Source organism: Limulus polyphemus, unplaced genomic scaffold (assembly GCF_000517525.1).
Source record: "Limulus polyphemus unplaced genomic scaffold, Limulus_polyphemus-2.1.2 Scaffold152, whole genome shotgun sequence".
Lineage (NCBI taxonomy): Eukaryota > Metazoa > Arthropoda > Merostomata > Xiphosura > Limulidae > Limulus > Limulus polyphemus.
Window position 1 is genome coordinate 457,846 of NW_013665762.1, and position 18,774 is coordinate 476,619.

The 18,774-nt window shown below is 35.8% G+C and overlaps 1 protein-coding gene across 1 annotated transcript in view; it reads right to left on the minus strand.

Moving 5' to 3' along the window:
• The window catches only part of LOC106476138 (glypican-5-like), a 71,794-nt gene that overhangs the window by 17,726 nt on the left and 35,294 nt on the right, over positions 1–18,774 (minus strand). Inside the window, exon 3 of the mRNA XM_013936809.2 lies at positions 14,673–15,367. Within this exon, the coding sequence (XP_013792263.2) occupies positions 14,673–15,367 (695 nt within the window). The remainder of the gene's footprint in view (positions 1–14,672; positions 15,368–18,774) is intronic.

An 18,774-nucleotide genomic window follows, 5' to 3' on the forward strand; every position in this document is an offset into this window, starting at 1 on the left:
ACACACACACATATACACACACACACATACACACACACACACACACACACACATACACACACACACATATACACACACACACACACACACACACATACACACACACACATATATATATATATATATATATACACACACACACACACACAATGAGGGAGAACATCTGCAGTTTATTTTCAGTTAATGAGATTAACAGTAGTTTAATAAAACTGGTATTGATGGAACCAGTTTTATAGCATCATCCTTGTACATCAACATTCTTAGTTATTTCTAATAATATCACCACTTATTATCTCATTCACTTTTAGAGTTCTTACCGTTTCAAACTATATACATATACACAAGCTGAGTGTCCGTCATATGACGGAAAATATTGATTAATTTTTCTGCTGAAAATTATGAGTTTTGTGCGCCAGCAATACCAAGCGTGGGGCGCACGTATGCCCGATTCGATTTGATTACTCATCATGATGTCTATACACCTACCCTCAAATCTAACTATATACCCAAAGTAGCTCCAATACTATTAATTACATTGATTGTTAATCAACGATTAAAATCAGAACTTTAAAACAGTAATGACCTTAATGAACTTTTAAGGGTAATTGCCATCCCACAACAGCAGACAGTGAAGAACAGTAGGAGTTGAAACGTTATTGGTGTAACCAGTCAACTCCATACCCTTAATATATATATATATATATATTTATGTGTGTGTCGATCGGTAATGTAACGGACGAGATACCGGAGTGACAGACGGACGGACTCCGTTTTTTTTTAGTAGATATAGCAATTAGTAGTTTAGAGTTGCAATACGTAACGCACGGCTGGAGCACGAAAACGAACCAACAGTATTTTCCAGGATTCAAATCTTCACCCAATAGAAAAGGAAAGTCAAGCTCTTTCAAAAAAAAAATGAACATAAGGCTTAAACCCAAGCTACCGTTAGGAAGCCCCCTTTTTTTTAGTTAAACAAATTACTTGGTCATTAAACCTTTCTCCTCTCAAAACCAAGGTTCGTCCCTAAGTATACAAAGTGAAAGTTATGGGTTGTTGTATTTTTTTTCAGTTGGGTTTCAATTTTTAGTATCGCAAGATATGTCTCTGCAAGCACCACCAGAAATTGCAAAATTTGTCTTGCAGTCATGAATATAACTAAAGACTGAACCACTACTCGCTTCATGCTGTTTGATTTTCCTGCAAAGATCTTCGATTTTTTCCTTGCTATTACAATCACTGATAGAAAATAACCATAAATACACCCTGTTTGCTTCGTAGTCAATGCCAAATCACTTGCAAAACTAAGAACTCATACCTAAAGAGTTTCTGGTCATGTTTGTATTTAGTTGTGGGTTTGTTACTAATAGTTGAAAGTAAATGAGAGCATGTATCTTATGGTTATTATTTTGCATTGTAACTTAGTCTGTGGATTTAGGACTAACCTACATCTCCTAAGCCGACCAAAACTTACAGTGCACTAACAGGAGTGTACAAGGTAAATAAATTCACGAAGAATGAACCCTTTACGTAAACAAAATCTGTGGACTTAGGACTAACCTACATCTCTTAAGCCGACCAAAACTTACAGTGCACTAACAGGAGTGTACAAGGGAAATAAATTCACGAAGAATGAACCCTTTACGTAAACAACATCTGTGGATTTAGGACTAACCTACATCTCCTAAGCCGACCAAAACTTACAGTGCACTAACAGGAGTGTACAAGGTAAATAAATTCACGAAGAATGAACCCTTTACGTAAACAACATTCCAAGTATTTCTACAACAGCAGCAAATCTTAATAAAAAATACACAATTGTACAGATTACTTTTACTCTGCCAAGTAAAAGACTTTAACATTCCTTTTCGTTGCAAACTGCAACGACCTCGTTAAGTATCACTCAGCAACCAACTTGTTAGACTGGAAACCGTATGCCGTTTGCATCCAACAACGGACCAGTTAACATTCCAAGTCGGATGTATTATCCGTGAGAACTGGTTACAAGAAATCTCTGGAGATGTTAGAGTTGATCAAGCAGAAAAAAAGGACGATGACTGTTCAGACAACCAAACTTCCCTCTGTCCCCCCCCTTCTTTTCTATCTCTACGACTGTGCCAATTCTTTTCTGCTACCGTACAGGTGTCCCTCTCGTGGAGTCAGTGGCAAGGCCAGATATTCACATTCCTTAGACGCTATCAACACTGATTGACCTCGGGATTTCATTCCGACCCCTCCCTTCCCCAGTTTTGTGTCTTAAAAAGAATGTATACGGGCAGAGAAATCACAAGACAAGATTTCGCAAACAAACGTGGGATGATTGGAGCACAACCCACATTTATCTGGGAAAAATCGTTAATATAATATCTTAGCCTCTTACAATCCTCGTAACGGCTGGAAACTTTTAAAAAAAAGTTTTAAGAAGTATAAAAAATTATGATAAATATAAGTGTGGGAAATAATCAAAGATGTATAAGGCATTTTGATTAGACGAGGATATTTCTCAGTGTACAACATTATTAAATACCTTGCTTGTAATCTGTATAATTAAGAGTTGCCTGTGAGCGTGCGTAGGAAACTTTTTAGACTCAGTAAACTACGAAAAATTAAATTGGAAGTGGGGAAGTACGGATGACGTCACCATATGTGTAACGGAAGGGTGGTATAGATAGTACTATGTATTGCAAAATGAAAGGTATTTGGGGAATGGATCTGTCAACCCTCAGATCTCCATCTCGGACAGCATTGTTTATGTGTTAAGGTGTTAGGTGTAAACGTCTTTATTTGTTTACAGACATTTAGAGTACCGTCACCCTGTAGGGTTTTATTACTTGCCCCCGATACCCATGTTTTGAAAGTGTCGTTAGTTCTGGTGTCTCTTATTAGATATGTAGATCGGCTTGTCGTTTCTGATCATACCATTAGGCTTAAAGTGTCTTTTGTACTAAAGGTGTTTGGTGGGTATCACGTGTCGTGGAATATGTTTAACCTCGCAGTCATTGAGATGCCTCGCACGGCCATCATATTCGTTCAGAACCATGCGTACCTAACCTCATACATGAAAAGTCTAGCAGGTCACTTAACCGTTTTAATTACTTTAAATACACAGCACTGCCTTCACATTCTATAAACTTTGTGCGTTCAAATACCACAATCAAAAACAAAAAATGTTTCGTTCACGAAGCATGAGTTTTTCCTCTAGTATCAATATTATAGTTCCTCAAGCCACCAATGGTTATTCAAAATCACTTGCTTTGACTAATACTAGCCACCTGGTGGTTCAGCGGTAAGTCTGAGGACTTATAACGCTAAAATTCGGGTTTAGATACTCGCACTGGACAGATCACAGATTGCTCATTGTGTAGTTTTGCGCTTAACAACAACGAATACCATTCGACAAGAGAAAAACACCTATACGGTAGCAAAATTCAGTTTAAACAACAAACTAATAAACTTAACGAATTTTATGACAGTTCGTCTTCACCAAATCCCCTAGAACGTTCTTTCACTAGTTGTATAAACTTTCCTTTAAGAAAACATTATCTTAATCATATCACGAAGTATTTTATGCAATGATAATTATATGCAACTATTTTTCACATATTGTGTTCATAGGTTAAATAGCGGTAATTATTAATATATATTCAGTGTTGTAAAAAAATATACTGTCATTAATGAGCATATTCTTTCTGAAACATTCTAGTTTTTCCAATATATAACACAATTTTCGTTTTAACTAATGGCTCACTGATGAGGGCTTACAGTGCTAAAATTGGATTTGATACCTACGATTGCAGACTCAGATAGCCCATTATGCAGCTTAGTGCTTAACAACACTTTCAACTTTTCTAACGATGATACAATTCGTTCCCCACTATATCATCACTATAATTGTCCCCAAACCTCCCAAAATATTATTAATTCGATGATATCATTCTTTCCCCACTATATCATCACTATAATTGTCCCCAAACCTCCCAAAATATTATTACTTTTATTGTTCAACTTTTCTAACGATGATATCATTCTTTCCCCACAATATCATCACTATAATTGTCCCGAAACCTTCCAAAATAATATTACTTTATTCCTCAAAAAATTACAACAATAAAGTTATATTATATGGGCATTTACATATCCCAACTTTTCATTAGGTACCAATAATGTTACCACTATCACAAAACAATTCATTCATTCTACTTCTGAAAAAGAAAGGTCTATCTTCTGAGAGCATTCAAGTTACGAAATTTCTTATTTTGGGATATATCTAATTTTTGATTCCATATAAATAACCATTGCTATTCATCTACCACTGAACGTCTTTTTCCCACTAATAACCTCAAGGTTATATCCCTTTATATTCAAATTTCCCACTGGTTTAAACAATAATTATATTTCTGCATTCTATTTCAATAGCACAAATATTGTCGTGCTTAAGCCTTTAAAACTTTGCTGTTTCCCATAATGTTGTCGATATCTCTACTCTTCTTCCAAACCTTCTATTGCAGTAATTTCTTCACTATTGGTCTGCTTCTGCTATCAAATGTGCTCTTACATTAAAATAATGCCCTCCAGTAGTACAACGGTATGTCTGTGGACTTGCAACGCTAGAAACCGGGTTTCGAAACCCGTGGTGGGCAGAGCACAGATAACCCATTGTGTAGCTTTGTGCTTAACAACAACAATCCATTTGAATAATGAAATAATCAAATACATTATTCTTCCCACACACTCCACGTCACTGCTCTTTGTCATCCACCTGGTGTTTATATTTTTTTCTTAAGTCATGATAAGATAAAACAAAAATCATTTTATCATTTCAAATTTGAAGAACAGTCTGAAGGTAACAAGAAAATAAAAATCTTATTCTTCCATTATTTTATCTCTCGTGTGCCAAAAAACACAAATTCATGCTGTGCAATCCTGGGCCGTGTGGTGTGTTATAAGAATGACGGTCAAACCCCACATTCGGTCTAACAAGTGTAAGCCAAGAGTTAGCGAAGGGCGATATTGACTAGCTAGCTACCTCTCCTTTAATAGATAGAGCTCATGCAACTTTGCGCGAAATCCCAACAAACAACCTCTACCAACACAATTTAATAATAATTACAAGTTCACATCCAACACCGTGCCATGAATGATTACAAGTTCTCTACAATACAATTATATAGCTAAATAAAAAAGTAGGTATTACAAATTTAGAGATTATTCTAAAATATCACTTTATATACAAGATAAAATATTACCTATAATATACTTCCTTCTGTACGTCCACTTATTTTAACTAATTACTTGGAAATATTTTGTATATATTAATATTTCAGTTTTTTTTTCTTTCCCTGTGGTAAACAAAACAAAGATGTACCTATGTACACTCTAGTTAATAACAGAATTAGTTAGTAATTGATTTGATAGTCATTCAGGCTAAAAACTGAAACATCTGTAAATGTTATTGAAACTTATCGAAATATTGTAAATTAGATATAAATGACTTGGAAGTATCTGATTTTGTTTGTTCTTAAGCACAAAGCTACACCATGGGCTATTTGTGCTCTGCCCACCAAGGGTATCGAAACCCGAATTTAATGTCATAAGTTCTGAAACTTACCACTGAGCCACTGGATGACATGTTATGACCTATATATATATATCGCTATACCGTTATCGGTCCTGGTTGTTAACTTATTGTCATAACGGATAATGTCTTTGGTAATAGCACCCAGATGCGTTGGGGATATCCCATCTATCCATGACGGCTGACTAGATTGACATCGGAGTTTGGATTTTGTCTGATAGATGTGATATCTCCAACGCATTTGGGTGCTATTACGAAATACATTATCCGTTATGACAATAGGTTGACAACCAGGACTGATAACGGTATTGCGATATTTAATTCATTATTGTTTTATAGTGCTGATTTAATCGCCTATAAACAATTAATGTAATCAATAGTTTGTAAGCTGTTTATATATATTTGATTTGTGGTGAATTTTAGACCATATATATCTTTCAATGCTGTCACAAGTAGACTTTGGTTGAATGACAAAGACACAGTCCTTTCGAAGGAAGAAAATGCATAGATCGAGATTGTTTGTTTATTTGTTTTGAATTTCACGCAAAGCTACACGAGGGCCATCTGCGCTAGCCGTCCCTAATTTAGCAGTGTAAGACCAGAGGGAAGGCAGCTAGTCATCACCACCCACCGCCAACTCTTGGGCTACTCTTTTACCAACGAATAGTGGGATTGACCGTCACATTATAACGCCCCCACGGCTGAAAGGGCGAGCATGTTTGGTGTGACAGGGATTCGAACCCACGACCCGCAGATTGAGAGTCGAGCGCCCTAACCACCTGGCCATGCCGGGCCTTGTAGGGTAGCAACCACACTCCAAATCAACACGGAGCAGCGCCCTCTTTCACAAAGTGATGCTTATGGTTAGAAAGGAGAATTCTCGGACTCAAAATGCGTTAAAGCTGGGTTCATCTCATGCTGTCGTTAACAGCACGAACAGCGATCTGAAGCTGACGAATGTTCACAATCGAAAGTTCACAAACCTTCAGCCGCGCCTCAAGATCAATGGAAACTATGGCTAAAGAAACTGGAACCACAACAACTACTTTCGATTACATATTTATATAGTCCAAAGATGTAGCTCCAATGGACTTTGGTGCCTCTGGTTTGATTAAACATAGTCTTGGAAACCGATGTCCGCGTACACTAGAGTCTGTGAAAAGTTGAAGATGTCAGGTTTAAAATTGATCAAGCCGTTCTTCACAGAAACTTCTTAAAACGGAAACTGCGGTGTTAGATGACAATGTCCGTCAGATTGATTTGTTTGTTTGTTTGTTATGAATTTCGCGCAAAGCTACACAAGGGCTATCTGCGCTAACCGTCCCTAATTTAGCAGTGTAAGATTAGAGGGAAGGCAGCTAGTCATCACCACCCACCGCCAACTCTTGGGCTACTCTTTTACCAACGAATAGTGGGATTGACCGTCACATTATAATGCTCCAACGGATGAAATGGCGAGCATGTTTGGTGAGACGGAGATTCGAACCCGCGACCCTCAGATTGCGAGTCGAGTGCCCTAACCACCTGGCCTCCGTCAGATTGAGCAGAACTGACAACAAAGGAGGAAGAAATTTCCCAAGGGACTTGGAAAATCGTTCTTATAAAATGAATTTAACCCTCGGTAAAAATGCGGTCAGTACAAATTCGCTTGTCCAAAATGTACTTTACTCCAAGTTAAACAAAAATTTCTAACATTCATAAAGTTATCGTACAGCTGAAAAAGCTAAGAAATCGATACATCAATAATGGCCAACAACCTGGATAACTCTAATAGCAGGAGAAATGGTTATTTTAAGCTTTCTGGAACAAAAACTTTTTCGCCTGTTTAAAAAAAGAAAGATATACATACGGAAATCGTACACTTTCAATAGACAAAAAAAATAATAATTCTAATTTGTATTTTAGTGGAAATAATTGCAATAAAAACTTGATGAATTACTGAACATATATTTACAAGTATATTTTCCAAATTAAGCAAAAAAATAAAAAATAAAATTCTCCCCATCCTAATCCACTCCCATTTTTTTTACTATTACAGGCACTGGAATTTTTTTTTAGACGCCCAAGTTTCTGACCTAATTTGTTGAAGTACTTCATCACTGCCCTAAACAGGCCCTCCCAAACCTCCCACCAACACAAAACTGGATTTAGTCACGCTTCCTTCAAATAATTAGTAGTACCGGGCAAGAACCGGACAGTTGGAACATACCATCCAGCAGACATGCCAGGCCCTCCAGGTGGTATGTCAAAAATTGGGTTTCAGCAGCTAGCAATGGCGGAAAAGTCCTTACCTGGATAACATACTAAACAACTGATGGGAAAAAAAAACTCGTAAAGTGGAGGGGGAAGCCAAAGTTAAACACTGGCAAAGCACCGTTCGCAGATGACGCTTCTCGTCTTTACTAAATAACAATTTTGCGCTTCTCCGTCAATTACACTCCTTAAAGCGATAAGCTGAAACAACCTTACAGCGATTTAACACAAACAAATTTGTGTTTAATGTGCGTGAAATATGTACTTTTTGAAGCAACATACAGATTAACACATTTTTTTGCAGTATCCCCTGATTACTATACATTCAGCTGAACGTTAAGAACGACGTGTTTCAAATACTTGACCATCATTATCGTAAATGTACACAAACGCCCCCCCCCCCCAAGCGTCTTTATAAGTTAAACACAGAAAGGGCATTTTTGAAAAAATATTGCCCCATCTCCCGATAAAAAAATTTGAAATTATGGTCTAAACACAGTGTCTTTTGTATAACAGCGTACAAACAAATTTTTAGAAGAAATTTATCAAAATAAATTAACATTATTATTAACTAAGTCTAAATATTACCCATTGAAATATTCAATGAAATTTTGATAATGCTAAGTCAGTGTATTGGTTTATACGTACATATTTTGAAAGAAGGAAAAATTCACACAGACGTTAGAACGAAGATTTTGTTAATGCTAAGTCAGTGTATTGGCTTATACGTAGATATTTTAAATGAAAGCAAAATTCACACAGACGTTAGAACGAAGATTTTGTTAATGCTAAGTGAGTGTATTGGCTTATACGTAGATATTTTAAATGAAAGCAAAATTCACACAGACGTTAGAACGAAGATTTTGTTAATTACCGAGTTTTATGTTAAAGTCTGATATATAAACCATGCGCTACGTACAATTTCCTTTTTTTTCCGCCGTAACTATATATCTGCTCTGGTTGTGTGAAAACAAACTGATTTGGATATGCTAAGTACTTTCAACACAGCCTATTCAACCGTCTGTACGAAATGATGACAATTATTTTCTATTTTTAATAGTGGAACGTTTATTTTCTCTAAGTTTCAAAAAGTAAGGAGTATCGAATGAGTCTGAACTCGATGGTTTGTAATTATTTCTTTAAAGAACCAAGCAAAATAATTACTCAAGAAACATTATAATACGAATCACTTCATTAAAAATGGAGAAAAAAACTTAACAAATCGAAATAATAAAAAGGAGCAGATAAATCAATATATAACCATAATTTACGATGGTAATATGACTGATACTAAAAGTTTCTGCGCTAATTTGCAAAAAAAGTCATACGTATATATATATATTATGCTTTAGCTGCTTAATAGGTTATCTACATTGTTCCCATCTCAGGGATCGAACCCCAATTTTAGTGTCATATGCCTTCACAGTTACCGCTAAGCTCTTATAAAAGGAATTCAAGGGTCAACTGTAGAATTATTGAAACTTATATCAAGATCAAGGGATTGTTTTTAGGGCTAGCCATTACATCATGGTATATCGGCGAAAATGCGTAAAGAAGCCTATCACGTGTTGGTTCTTAAGAAAATATTATTTGACAAATGAATCTTCATATAAAACTAAATGTGTGAGAATTATAATTTTAACAATGGATCATGTGCGCCGAATCAGTTCTGGCAGACCGTTTGTTTGTTTGTAATTAAGCACAAAGCTACTCAATGGACTATCTGTGCTCTGCCGACTACTGGTATCGAAACCCGGATTCTAGCTTTGTAAGTCCGCAGACATACCGCTGTGCCACTGGGGGCTTGCCAGTAGGTTAATTTTATGAATTTTCATTTTCTCCAAAAACCACTTCCCTGAATGTTAACTTCCTTATAATGAATAAACCTCTAATACCTGAATAACCACTTCCATGTATGTTAACTTCCTTATAATGAATAAACCTCTAATACCTGAATCATAGAACCTGTCAGTTGGTATAACTTAATTTTGTTGTACTAAACAACTTATTTCTATACGATTTAGTCTCCCGATGGGACAGCAGTAAGTCTACGGATATACAACGCTAAACTCCGGGGTTCGATTCCTGCGATGACACATAGTTCAATTTGGCTTTGCTCTAGAACCAAAACTATACGATATATTACACATGATATGTAGAAGATGTGGGTGAGAAACAGACAGTCGATTACGTTAAACTTCTGTTCATTAAACTACTTTGTCTTAAAATCCTCCACTTTCTTCTTCATAAAAACAAAGACTTATTCTTCTCTAAATCTTCTCCTTAATGTCAGGCTGTGTTATCACTGATGTTAAAAATGCTTCACTCTTTTTCTTTTGTATCTTTTTGTATTCTATTTTATGTTTTATTTAACCCATAGTTAGGTCGACTTTTCGTATAATTTGTTGTCTGAAAAATATAAATGTTTCTTATCATAAAACATTTCTCTATAAATACCACTAGCAAGAGAAGTTTCTTTTGTTTGTTTTTGAATTTCGCGTAAAAGCTACACGAGGGCTATCTGCGCTAACCGTCCCTAATTTAGCAGTGTAGGATTAGAGATATGGAAGCTAGTCATCTCCACCCACCGCCAACTCTTGGGCTACTCTTTTACCAACGAATAGTGGGATTGACCGTCACATTATAACGTCCCCACGGCTGAAAGGGCGAGCATGTTTGGTGGGACGGGGATTCGAATCCGCGACCCTTAGATTGAGCGCCCTAACCACCTGGCCATGCCGGGCCTAGCAAGAGAAGGATTTTAATATTTTTAAAATAATAAAATGATTAAACATTAATGAGAGTTGTAAGTCTCTTCAACAGAGAGATAGACATACAAACACACTCATATTTCAGTTCTGGACAAGACCAATAAAAGAAAAAACTATCAAATTATTTAAATAAATGATTGGGCTTGGAACAACAAGAAACAGCAGTTTGTGTTTCCTCGTATGCACATAACACTAATAATCTCATTTTCTACATGACAATGTTAGAAAGATTGGGCTTGGAACAACATGAAACAGCAGTTTGTGCTTCCTCGTATGCACATAACACTAATAATCTCATTTTCTACATGACAATGTTAGAAAGATTGGGCTTGGAACAACATGAAACAGCAGTTTGTGCTTCCTCGTATGCACATAACACCAATAATCTCATTTTCTACATGACAATGTTTGAAAGGAAAAACCGAACTTTATTTATCAAGATAGGTCCTCTTCTGTAGGAATTAAGAAAAAAATTCATTTTGATATATTAAGATAGTATTCGGTGACGAATCGGGAAAAAAGGCATAAATGGAGATAGAACACGTGTTAGGCACCATAAGTTCATGAGTTTAGTTTTTGCGTACGCTAATGTGTGTGTCGGCTTACGTGTCTGTCTGATTTTCGGTTTGATTTATTCAACTGTCGCCACGCAGAGGAAATGGTTGATTCTAAGAAGGAAGAAGTTGAAATATAAACGAAATTGGGTTATGTCTTATAATTCATCTTTAATTTCTTTAGCACATTGAGCAATCGGCCACATCCACTGAGCTTGTTTGTGACTGGAGAACTTAATATTACTAACATTCCTGACGAGCAGATGGTGTAACCACTGACATCAAGATTAACACGTAAAGAAAAACACTAATTTGTAGTTTGAATTATCAAGAAACGTTTCTAGATTTTCACCACATCTATTTCAATGACGTTTCAAGACACATTCATTTGCAAACTTGTAATTTTAGAAAGACGAAAACATTTTTTATGGAAACATTAATTTCATATAATACTAATCTACATAAGATAAAGCCCATAATCTACATAATCTATATAAAGCCCAATGATTCATGATTAAAACGTTTAATATAATCACATAATGAGTAATTTATGAGTGAAAAGCAATTTTCTTCGTCAGCCTTTGAGCTTTCAGCTCGAAGTTAAAAAATGAAAGTCCAGACCATCATGTGACATGTCTTCAAAAAAGCGTATTAACCAATATTATTTTTAAAGTTTGGAAATTATAAAAGGAATGTTTGAATTAAAATTATTATTCTCTTCTGGAGTTTTATTATGCAACTGAGGGATTATATTTTACGGGAACAGAATAGACCAAATCCTTTCAGATAAAAACGTCTATAAATCAAAATTATCGTATTTAGCAAAACACTCATAATCACTTTCACCATCATGCGATTTTATTCAATTGTTACCAAGATACTCCTGACGTCACATTATTGCAACAGGACTACTGGAACCAATGAGTGATGAATAAACCGTGCCTGTTTGGTTGCTTCACAGGAGGAGTAAGTTTAGTGAGTCAGGTTATCAACTTGCCTTTAATTATGCAGTAGATACGGCTGATAGGGGTATTAAAAACTTTAATTCGAAACACAAAACAAGTAACAGCATTTCGACCTCCTCATGTCATCATCAGGCTAAAAATGACTTTTAATAGCTACCATATATAATAGATTAAACATATACAGCGCCTTCTACAATCTTATATCTATCGTTACTGTCGTCCCCACAACACGTGATCAATAACTGTTACTTTTTCAAAGTCATTCTTAACCTATAATGACCTAATGAGGTCGAAACGTTGTTACTTCTTTAGTGCTTTAAATAGAAAGTTCTTAATACCCATATCAGCCATCTCTACTATACAGTATATTTTTTTCAAGTGTTTTCCTTGTCATCACGAATTGCCTTTATTTAGTTTGTGTGTTATCATATAAATACACGAAAAATACGAAATAATTTCCGTTTTTTAAGACTGCCTATAGAGCTTTGCTAAACGGCCAGCTCAAGAAATTGCCAAGGTTCAAGAACAGCCTTAGCTTAGAACAACTGTCTAGAAGAAAGACAACTAGTAAGCAGCCCTTACACGGCTATCCTAAACCAAAGTAACACATTGACTGTTACTGTTACAATGCCCTCACAGTTGATAGTACAGAAAATGTTCATCCGTATATCGGAGCTTGAGCTTTGGACCATCTGATCGAAATGAGTGTTAATAATTTCAAAGATTCGCCTATTTCATGAATATTTTGAACTATTACAATTTTGAATAACATATCTAACTACGAAAAATTGCAACATAGCAACAGAATAAAGAACAGCACAGATATGAATTGCTATTGTGCCGTTTAACAAATAATTTTTTACTCAACGACAGCAGAAATAGTAGGACACTTTGTAGGAACCATACCCAGCATTCAGCCATATTTGTTTCTGAAAATCTACAGGAATATGCATTATTTTATATGAGCTTCAAAAGTGTACGCCGATCTATAATTGGATGACTTCTAAAATTACGATTCTTTTTGGTCAGTAGTAGTTTGTCTGAATTAGAGAAAAAAAAATCACCCTATTTAAGGCAATGGTCATGTCATTGTTATACTACATTATCTGTGGAACACACACAATTTCTGAACTTTTTGTGAAACCTTTGAGGAACTGCTAAGACGATGAACCAGTAACTCTTAGTGTTTGTTCTTGTCGAGATAGAAACGTGGTTGGATTGAAAGGTAACCTGAAAATGTAGGGAAGCAAAATGACGAGATGTTATAAGAGTAGCAGAAGTGGATGCAATCACGATAGTACACGAGTTACTCAAAAAGCTAGCCGTAGGAGAGAGCAAAGACGAAGCTGTCAAGTGTCAAAGGGAAGTACATCTGTGTATAAGAACAGTAAAGTTACGGATGTATCCGACGACTTTCCATCTAATGGGGATGAGAACGGGAGATGATTGATTCAGGATCGTTTAAGGGATGGAGAATAAGAATGAAGTGCAAGAATATTACAAGGATAAAAGGAGAGAGGAAGATTAAAATAATGTCGAAATAGCGTGATCATAGTCCACTTTGGTAAGATAGAAACACCACTCGGATCAAAGAAAACAACACGACAAAATGATCCCTACAGAGCCCTGTACTTCACTAATTTCCGGATTTGACGAAACGGCTCACTATATATCAAAATAGTCATATTTTATGCCAGTGAGTCAGATATTGCTTGTTAATAAAGAAACTGACTTTAGTGATTCGAAATGATAAGCTCTCAGGAATAACAGCACACATATTTAACTTGCATTATTATGGGGTAAGTTAGGCTTAATAGTTAAAAATCAAAAGATCAGTTTTTTTCAAAAAAGGTACTAAGTTTATTGTTTTCAATAAGAGTTGACGTGACTTGGTTTGTGTAGTAAAATAAAAGTGCTTTTTTTCTATACTCGCTTCTAAAATGTTATTAAATTTACGTTGTATTAGCAGTGTAGTGTATTTTACTATGTCTACACTACTTAAAGTACCCTTGAAACAATAATGTGGTATACAATGTCTGAAATGTCTAAAGTATCCTTGAAACAACAATGTGGTGTAGGCATTCCACTCTGTCTCAACTGCTTAAAATACCAGTATAGTGTGGTAACATTCTTTGATTTGCTATATGTTATTGTTCAGCAAAAGCCTTAGCCCCCTCCCATATATATATGATTAGAGAAGCTTCTGCCCTGAGTGCTAGTAGGAATTAGCTACATGCGGAAAGAGTCGGAACATCCTGGAAGTTATCACTTTAAAATTATAAAAATTAAAACCAACAGAGTTGATTTTTTTCGTAACAAACCATTTGACGTAAATCTTAAATTTTTATCTTTAGAAAATATCACAACATTTTTGACAAGTGTACTACTACCTAAACAAAAACATTAATTCACGCCCTCTTCATTTCTTTGTTTTAAATAGGAAAATTTAAGCTGTCATTATGTTACGGTTCAAAGATATCCCCCCGTTTTAACATTTTTTTGCTATATCATTTGTTTCTCTATAATTATTTTTCAAACTATCTATAAATCATCTTGCCTTTTTCGTTATTTCCGATCCATCTTCCATCGCATGCATAATGGTTTCCGATATCTTAGTATCTAGAAGATTCAACACCTTTTCGATATTAGAGGAATCGGCCATTCCAGTTGCCACACGATACACCGCACTCACATACTTGTTCCATGGTCTGTCAAGTTCGGCTACTTGAGCTAAACATCCATGGCCCACATTCAGACAAAACCCGCTACAAGGTTTAGCTAAAATTAGTCTCTGACAGTGTGCACAATACGTTAATCTCACAAGAGCGTTATAGCAATCTGTACCAAAGTCCATGTATTCGGTGGTGTTAATTACTTCTACACCAAGATTCAAGGCCTGTAGAAGAGAACGAGCAACATCAAATGAACGAACAATCTGAAGAGAAATAAGCATAGCTTTGTCACCAAAGGGTTTAATTTCTGAAGTTTTTTCTCTTAAGCATTGCTTGTAATCGTCGCTGACTTCCTTCATATCCGGGTTGATTATGTGATTGTATACGACTGGAAAGAGGGATCTGAAGAAGGAGTCGACGTGTGCCTCTAGATTAATGTCCTTACCTTTTAGGTAAGACAAAAGATCAAGAAACAATTGCTCAGTCGGTAAGCGAGCCACAGACTCCATCTTCTGGTAAGTCTGGGAAAACAGGGTACGAGTATTGTTTTCTGCAAGCTTCACCATATATTGAAATTTTCCTGCAATGAAAGAAAAATCTGTTAGGTTTTTAATTATTTTAACTTGTAATGATATCAACGTCGCAAATTATTCCTAGAAATACCAGTAATTTATTTATGTATAAAATCATGTCATTCAATTTAAACAATTCAATTTTGATAAACATACCATGTTAAGAGCTTCATTAATTCTATATTTCTTCTGAGGCAAATGTCAGAAATAAAATAATATTTGGTTGAGTGTATTCCTGAAGAAGATAATTCTTATACATTGTAGCACAAAAAAAAAAGATATGTGTGGATTACCTGTAGTGGCTCTCTATGTCAAATTTCACATTAATATAAAAATCATTGTTAGTCTTAAGGATAACAATTATGAGCATTGTTTTCCACCTAACTTTTCTGGCAAGAAATGAGACTAGGCTACATTCATTAACAAAGTTAAATTAAAATGTATGTAACATAATTTGTTCTTTGTAGTCGACATTTCACTACGATGACCCAGTTCAACGTTTCTCAAAGTGTGGAGCAGGCTCGATCCCGGGAGGTGCGAGCGATTAGAATAGGGTAAATAGTTCAATAATGCAAAATTAAACATTTTAATTTAATCAAAATCTGATCTTTTTGACTGAGTTATAGAGCAAAAATAGTGTGAAAAACTGGTCCCCATGTTAACAGATAGGAATTTGTTTTGGATTTTTATAACCTTGACTCTCTAAAGACTAATCACTTCTAAGTTGAGTCGTAGTTCAAATGTATACCAACTTTCTTCCAAACTCATTCAGCCGTATTTTGAGAAATCTTGCTGACAAACACACAGGGGTGAAAACATAACCTCCACCACCTTCGATGGCGAAGGTAATAATACATCATGTTACACTGTACATGTTTATATCAATTCCACTTATCAGTCTATTACAGATTCCAAATAAGAGTTGTCTAAAAATAGCGTGTCAAATCTAATTTTTGTCTTCCACAAGTAATTGTTCAAAATACTTTTTTGAATGCCATGAAATAGGTTACTGATACACATTTGAATTACATTTACGTGCAGCTTTAAAAACAAAGCTAAGTCTTAAAGGTTTACGCTAACAAAGCAAGAAGTATTCAGGCGTAAAGATGTGGTAAATCGTGACATTAGACTATAATTTTATATTTTTTATATATTCATCGTAACTTTCATTGCTACATCTTAGATATCAAGTATCCAAAGTTTCCAGTAAACATAAAGCACTTAAAACTTTTCAACAACATCACAATCTACGTGTCAGGTTTCCAGGGCTTTCAACCGCCATCAGATAATTCAACTATGTTTAACAATGACACAAACTATAATATATCCAGATAATCTAACAATAATCAGACATCTAAACTGATCGACAATACAGCAGCTTATACAAAAATTCAGTGTTCTTCAACAAACAAAAGATATTTAAGCATTCCAACAACAACAAATACACTGGAAGTATTGAAAATAGTAAAATCTGTGTTGGTGAGTGTCGAATCTTGCTGATGGCCTATTTTCATAAAGAGATGGCCCAAACTTTGCGATTAATTACACCTAGACATTACCAACTGATGATGCATCCTCACCAGACTTATAAATGTTTTTAATAGGAGTGGAGTTATATTTCGCCAGATTTTTACATCCTGTCCCTTCTGTTTCTCAATTGACAGTTGAAAACATCCTAGGGTAGTTTATTTGGATTCAGATCAATGCTCTGTGCAGGTAAAGACATATTTGGAACGTTGTTTGTCTTAAACTACCACTGGACAAGACGTATTATTGTGCGGAAAGTAAGTAGGTATAGATCTTCCACATAGATTTCTTCCAATGCAGAGTTGCCCAGAAGTCTCCCTAATTTCGATGCTCGAGACACCTTGAGAGTCAGTGTTATTTACAACCGTAATGAGCGGCTTGTGGTTTGTAGGCGTCCGTGGAATCTAGTAAGGTGAAGTTTACTGCACACTGGAATGTGATGGATTTAAAGCGTGTTACGTGGTATTGTTTCACGCAGACCGCCAAGTTAGTTTGCTGGGTCGAGTACTGTTTCACGCAGAGCGAGAAGTTAGTTTGCTTTGTCGGGTACTGTTTCACGTAGACAAATAAGTTAATTTGCTTACTCGGGTACTGTTTCACGCAGACAGAGAAATTAGTTTGCTGGGTCGGGTACTGTTTCACGCAGACAGAGAAATTAGTTTGCTGGGTCGGGTACCGTTTCACGTAGACAGAGAAGTTAGTTTCCTGGGTCGTATTACATGCTGGCACATCCATTAGTCTATTTGTTTTCGAGTAGACAGATTGACTTATTCCTGACACTCATATCACCAATGTTGCATCAGATAACTACTCCTTTTTTGAATGTTCATGCCCGTCATCATATTTTTTTATATGGTATATTCGCTATACAAGCTCTAACAATTCGCCAGAAGATTCATGTGCAAATTCAGTGGGTTCGAGGTCTATGCGGGGGAGGACATATTTTGTATTTACGTCACTGCTCTTCAGGAACACACTTTAAACTCACACTCAAGCAACAAGAAAAAAAAAGTCACATTACAAAACGATTAGTAACGTCACTTTATGTCAAAGTGATGACAGATTTTGAATACATTTACAAATATTGTTATACTCTTGATTATTCTGGGAAATTATACGTATACAATAATTAATTCTAATATGTAGTGTCAAACACGTTTCAATAACGTCTACCAAGCAGCTGTGGAATCTTAATGGATTCAACAGCGAACAACAAAAGGTTAAAAGTGTGCTCATTACTAATCCCTACTATCCCTATTATAACCCCTACTGTGAGAATGATGATGTTCATATTAAATAGAGAAAGTCTAGTAGTCATTCACTCGTCATCCAGACAGGTACTTTTGCTAATTACACCTTTCTCTACGTACACATAGTAAGCACACCTACACGCGGGTGTGTTATCTTTAAAAGAACACAGGGTGCCATCAAATCCTGTTCTCTGTAAAGTTTTTTGGAAAGCCCGCTATCACAAGCCGAGAGGCCCATTTGAAACGTATTCAAGAATTACATATATACAACTAAAGGGTTCATTACTATTCATTTCTATGCACATACTTATAAGTTATAAATAAACAAAGTTACTTGTACGGAAGAAGCATTCATGTAAGGAATAGCGTGCCAAAGGCAAAGTTCGTACTGGATTAAGCATCCAGGCATCATTATCAATCTATTTCTCTGGTCAGTTCCTAAAAGAATACCATTACATATGAAAGAGAATAATATGTGTCAAAAGATTCAAATAACCGTACAAACAACAACGACACTGGTTTGTTTGTTTTGAATTTCGCGCAAAGCTACACGAGGGCTATCTGCGCTAGCCGTCCCTAATTTAGCAGTGTAAGACTAGAGGGAAGGCAGCTAGTCATCACCACCCACCGCCAACTCT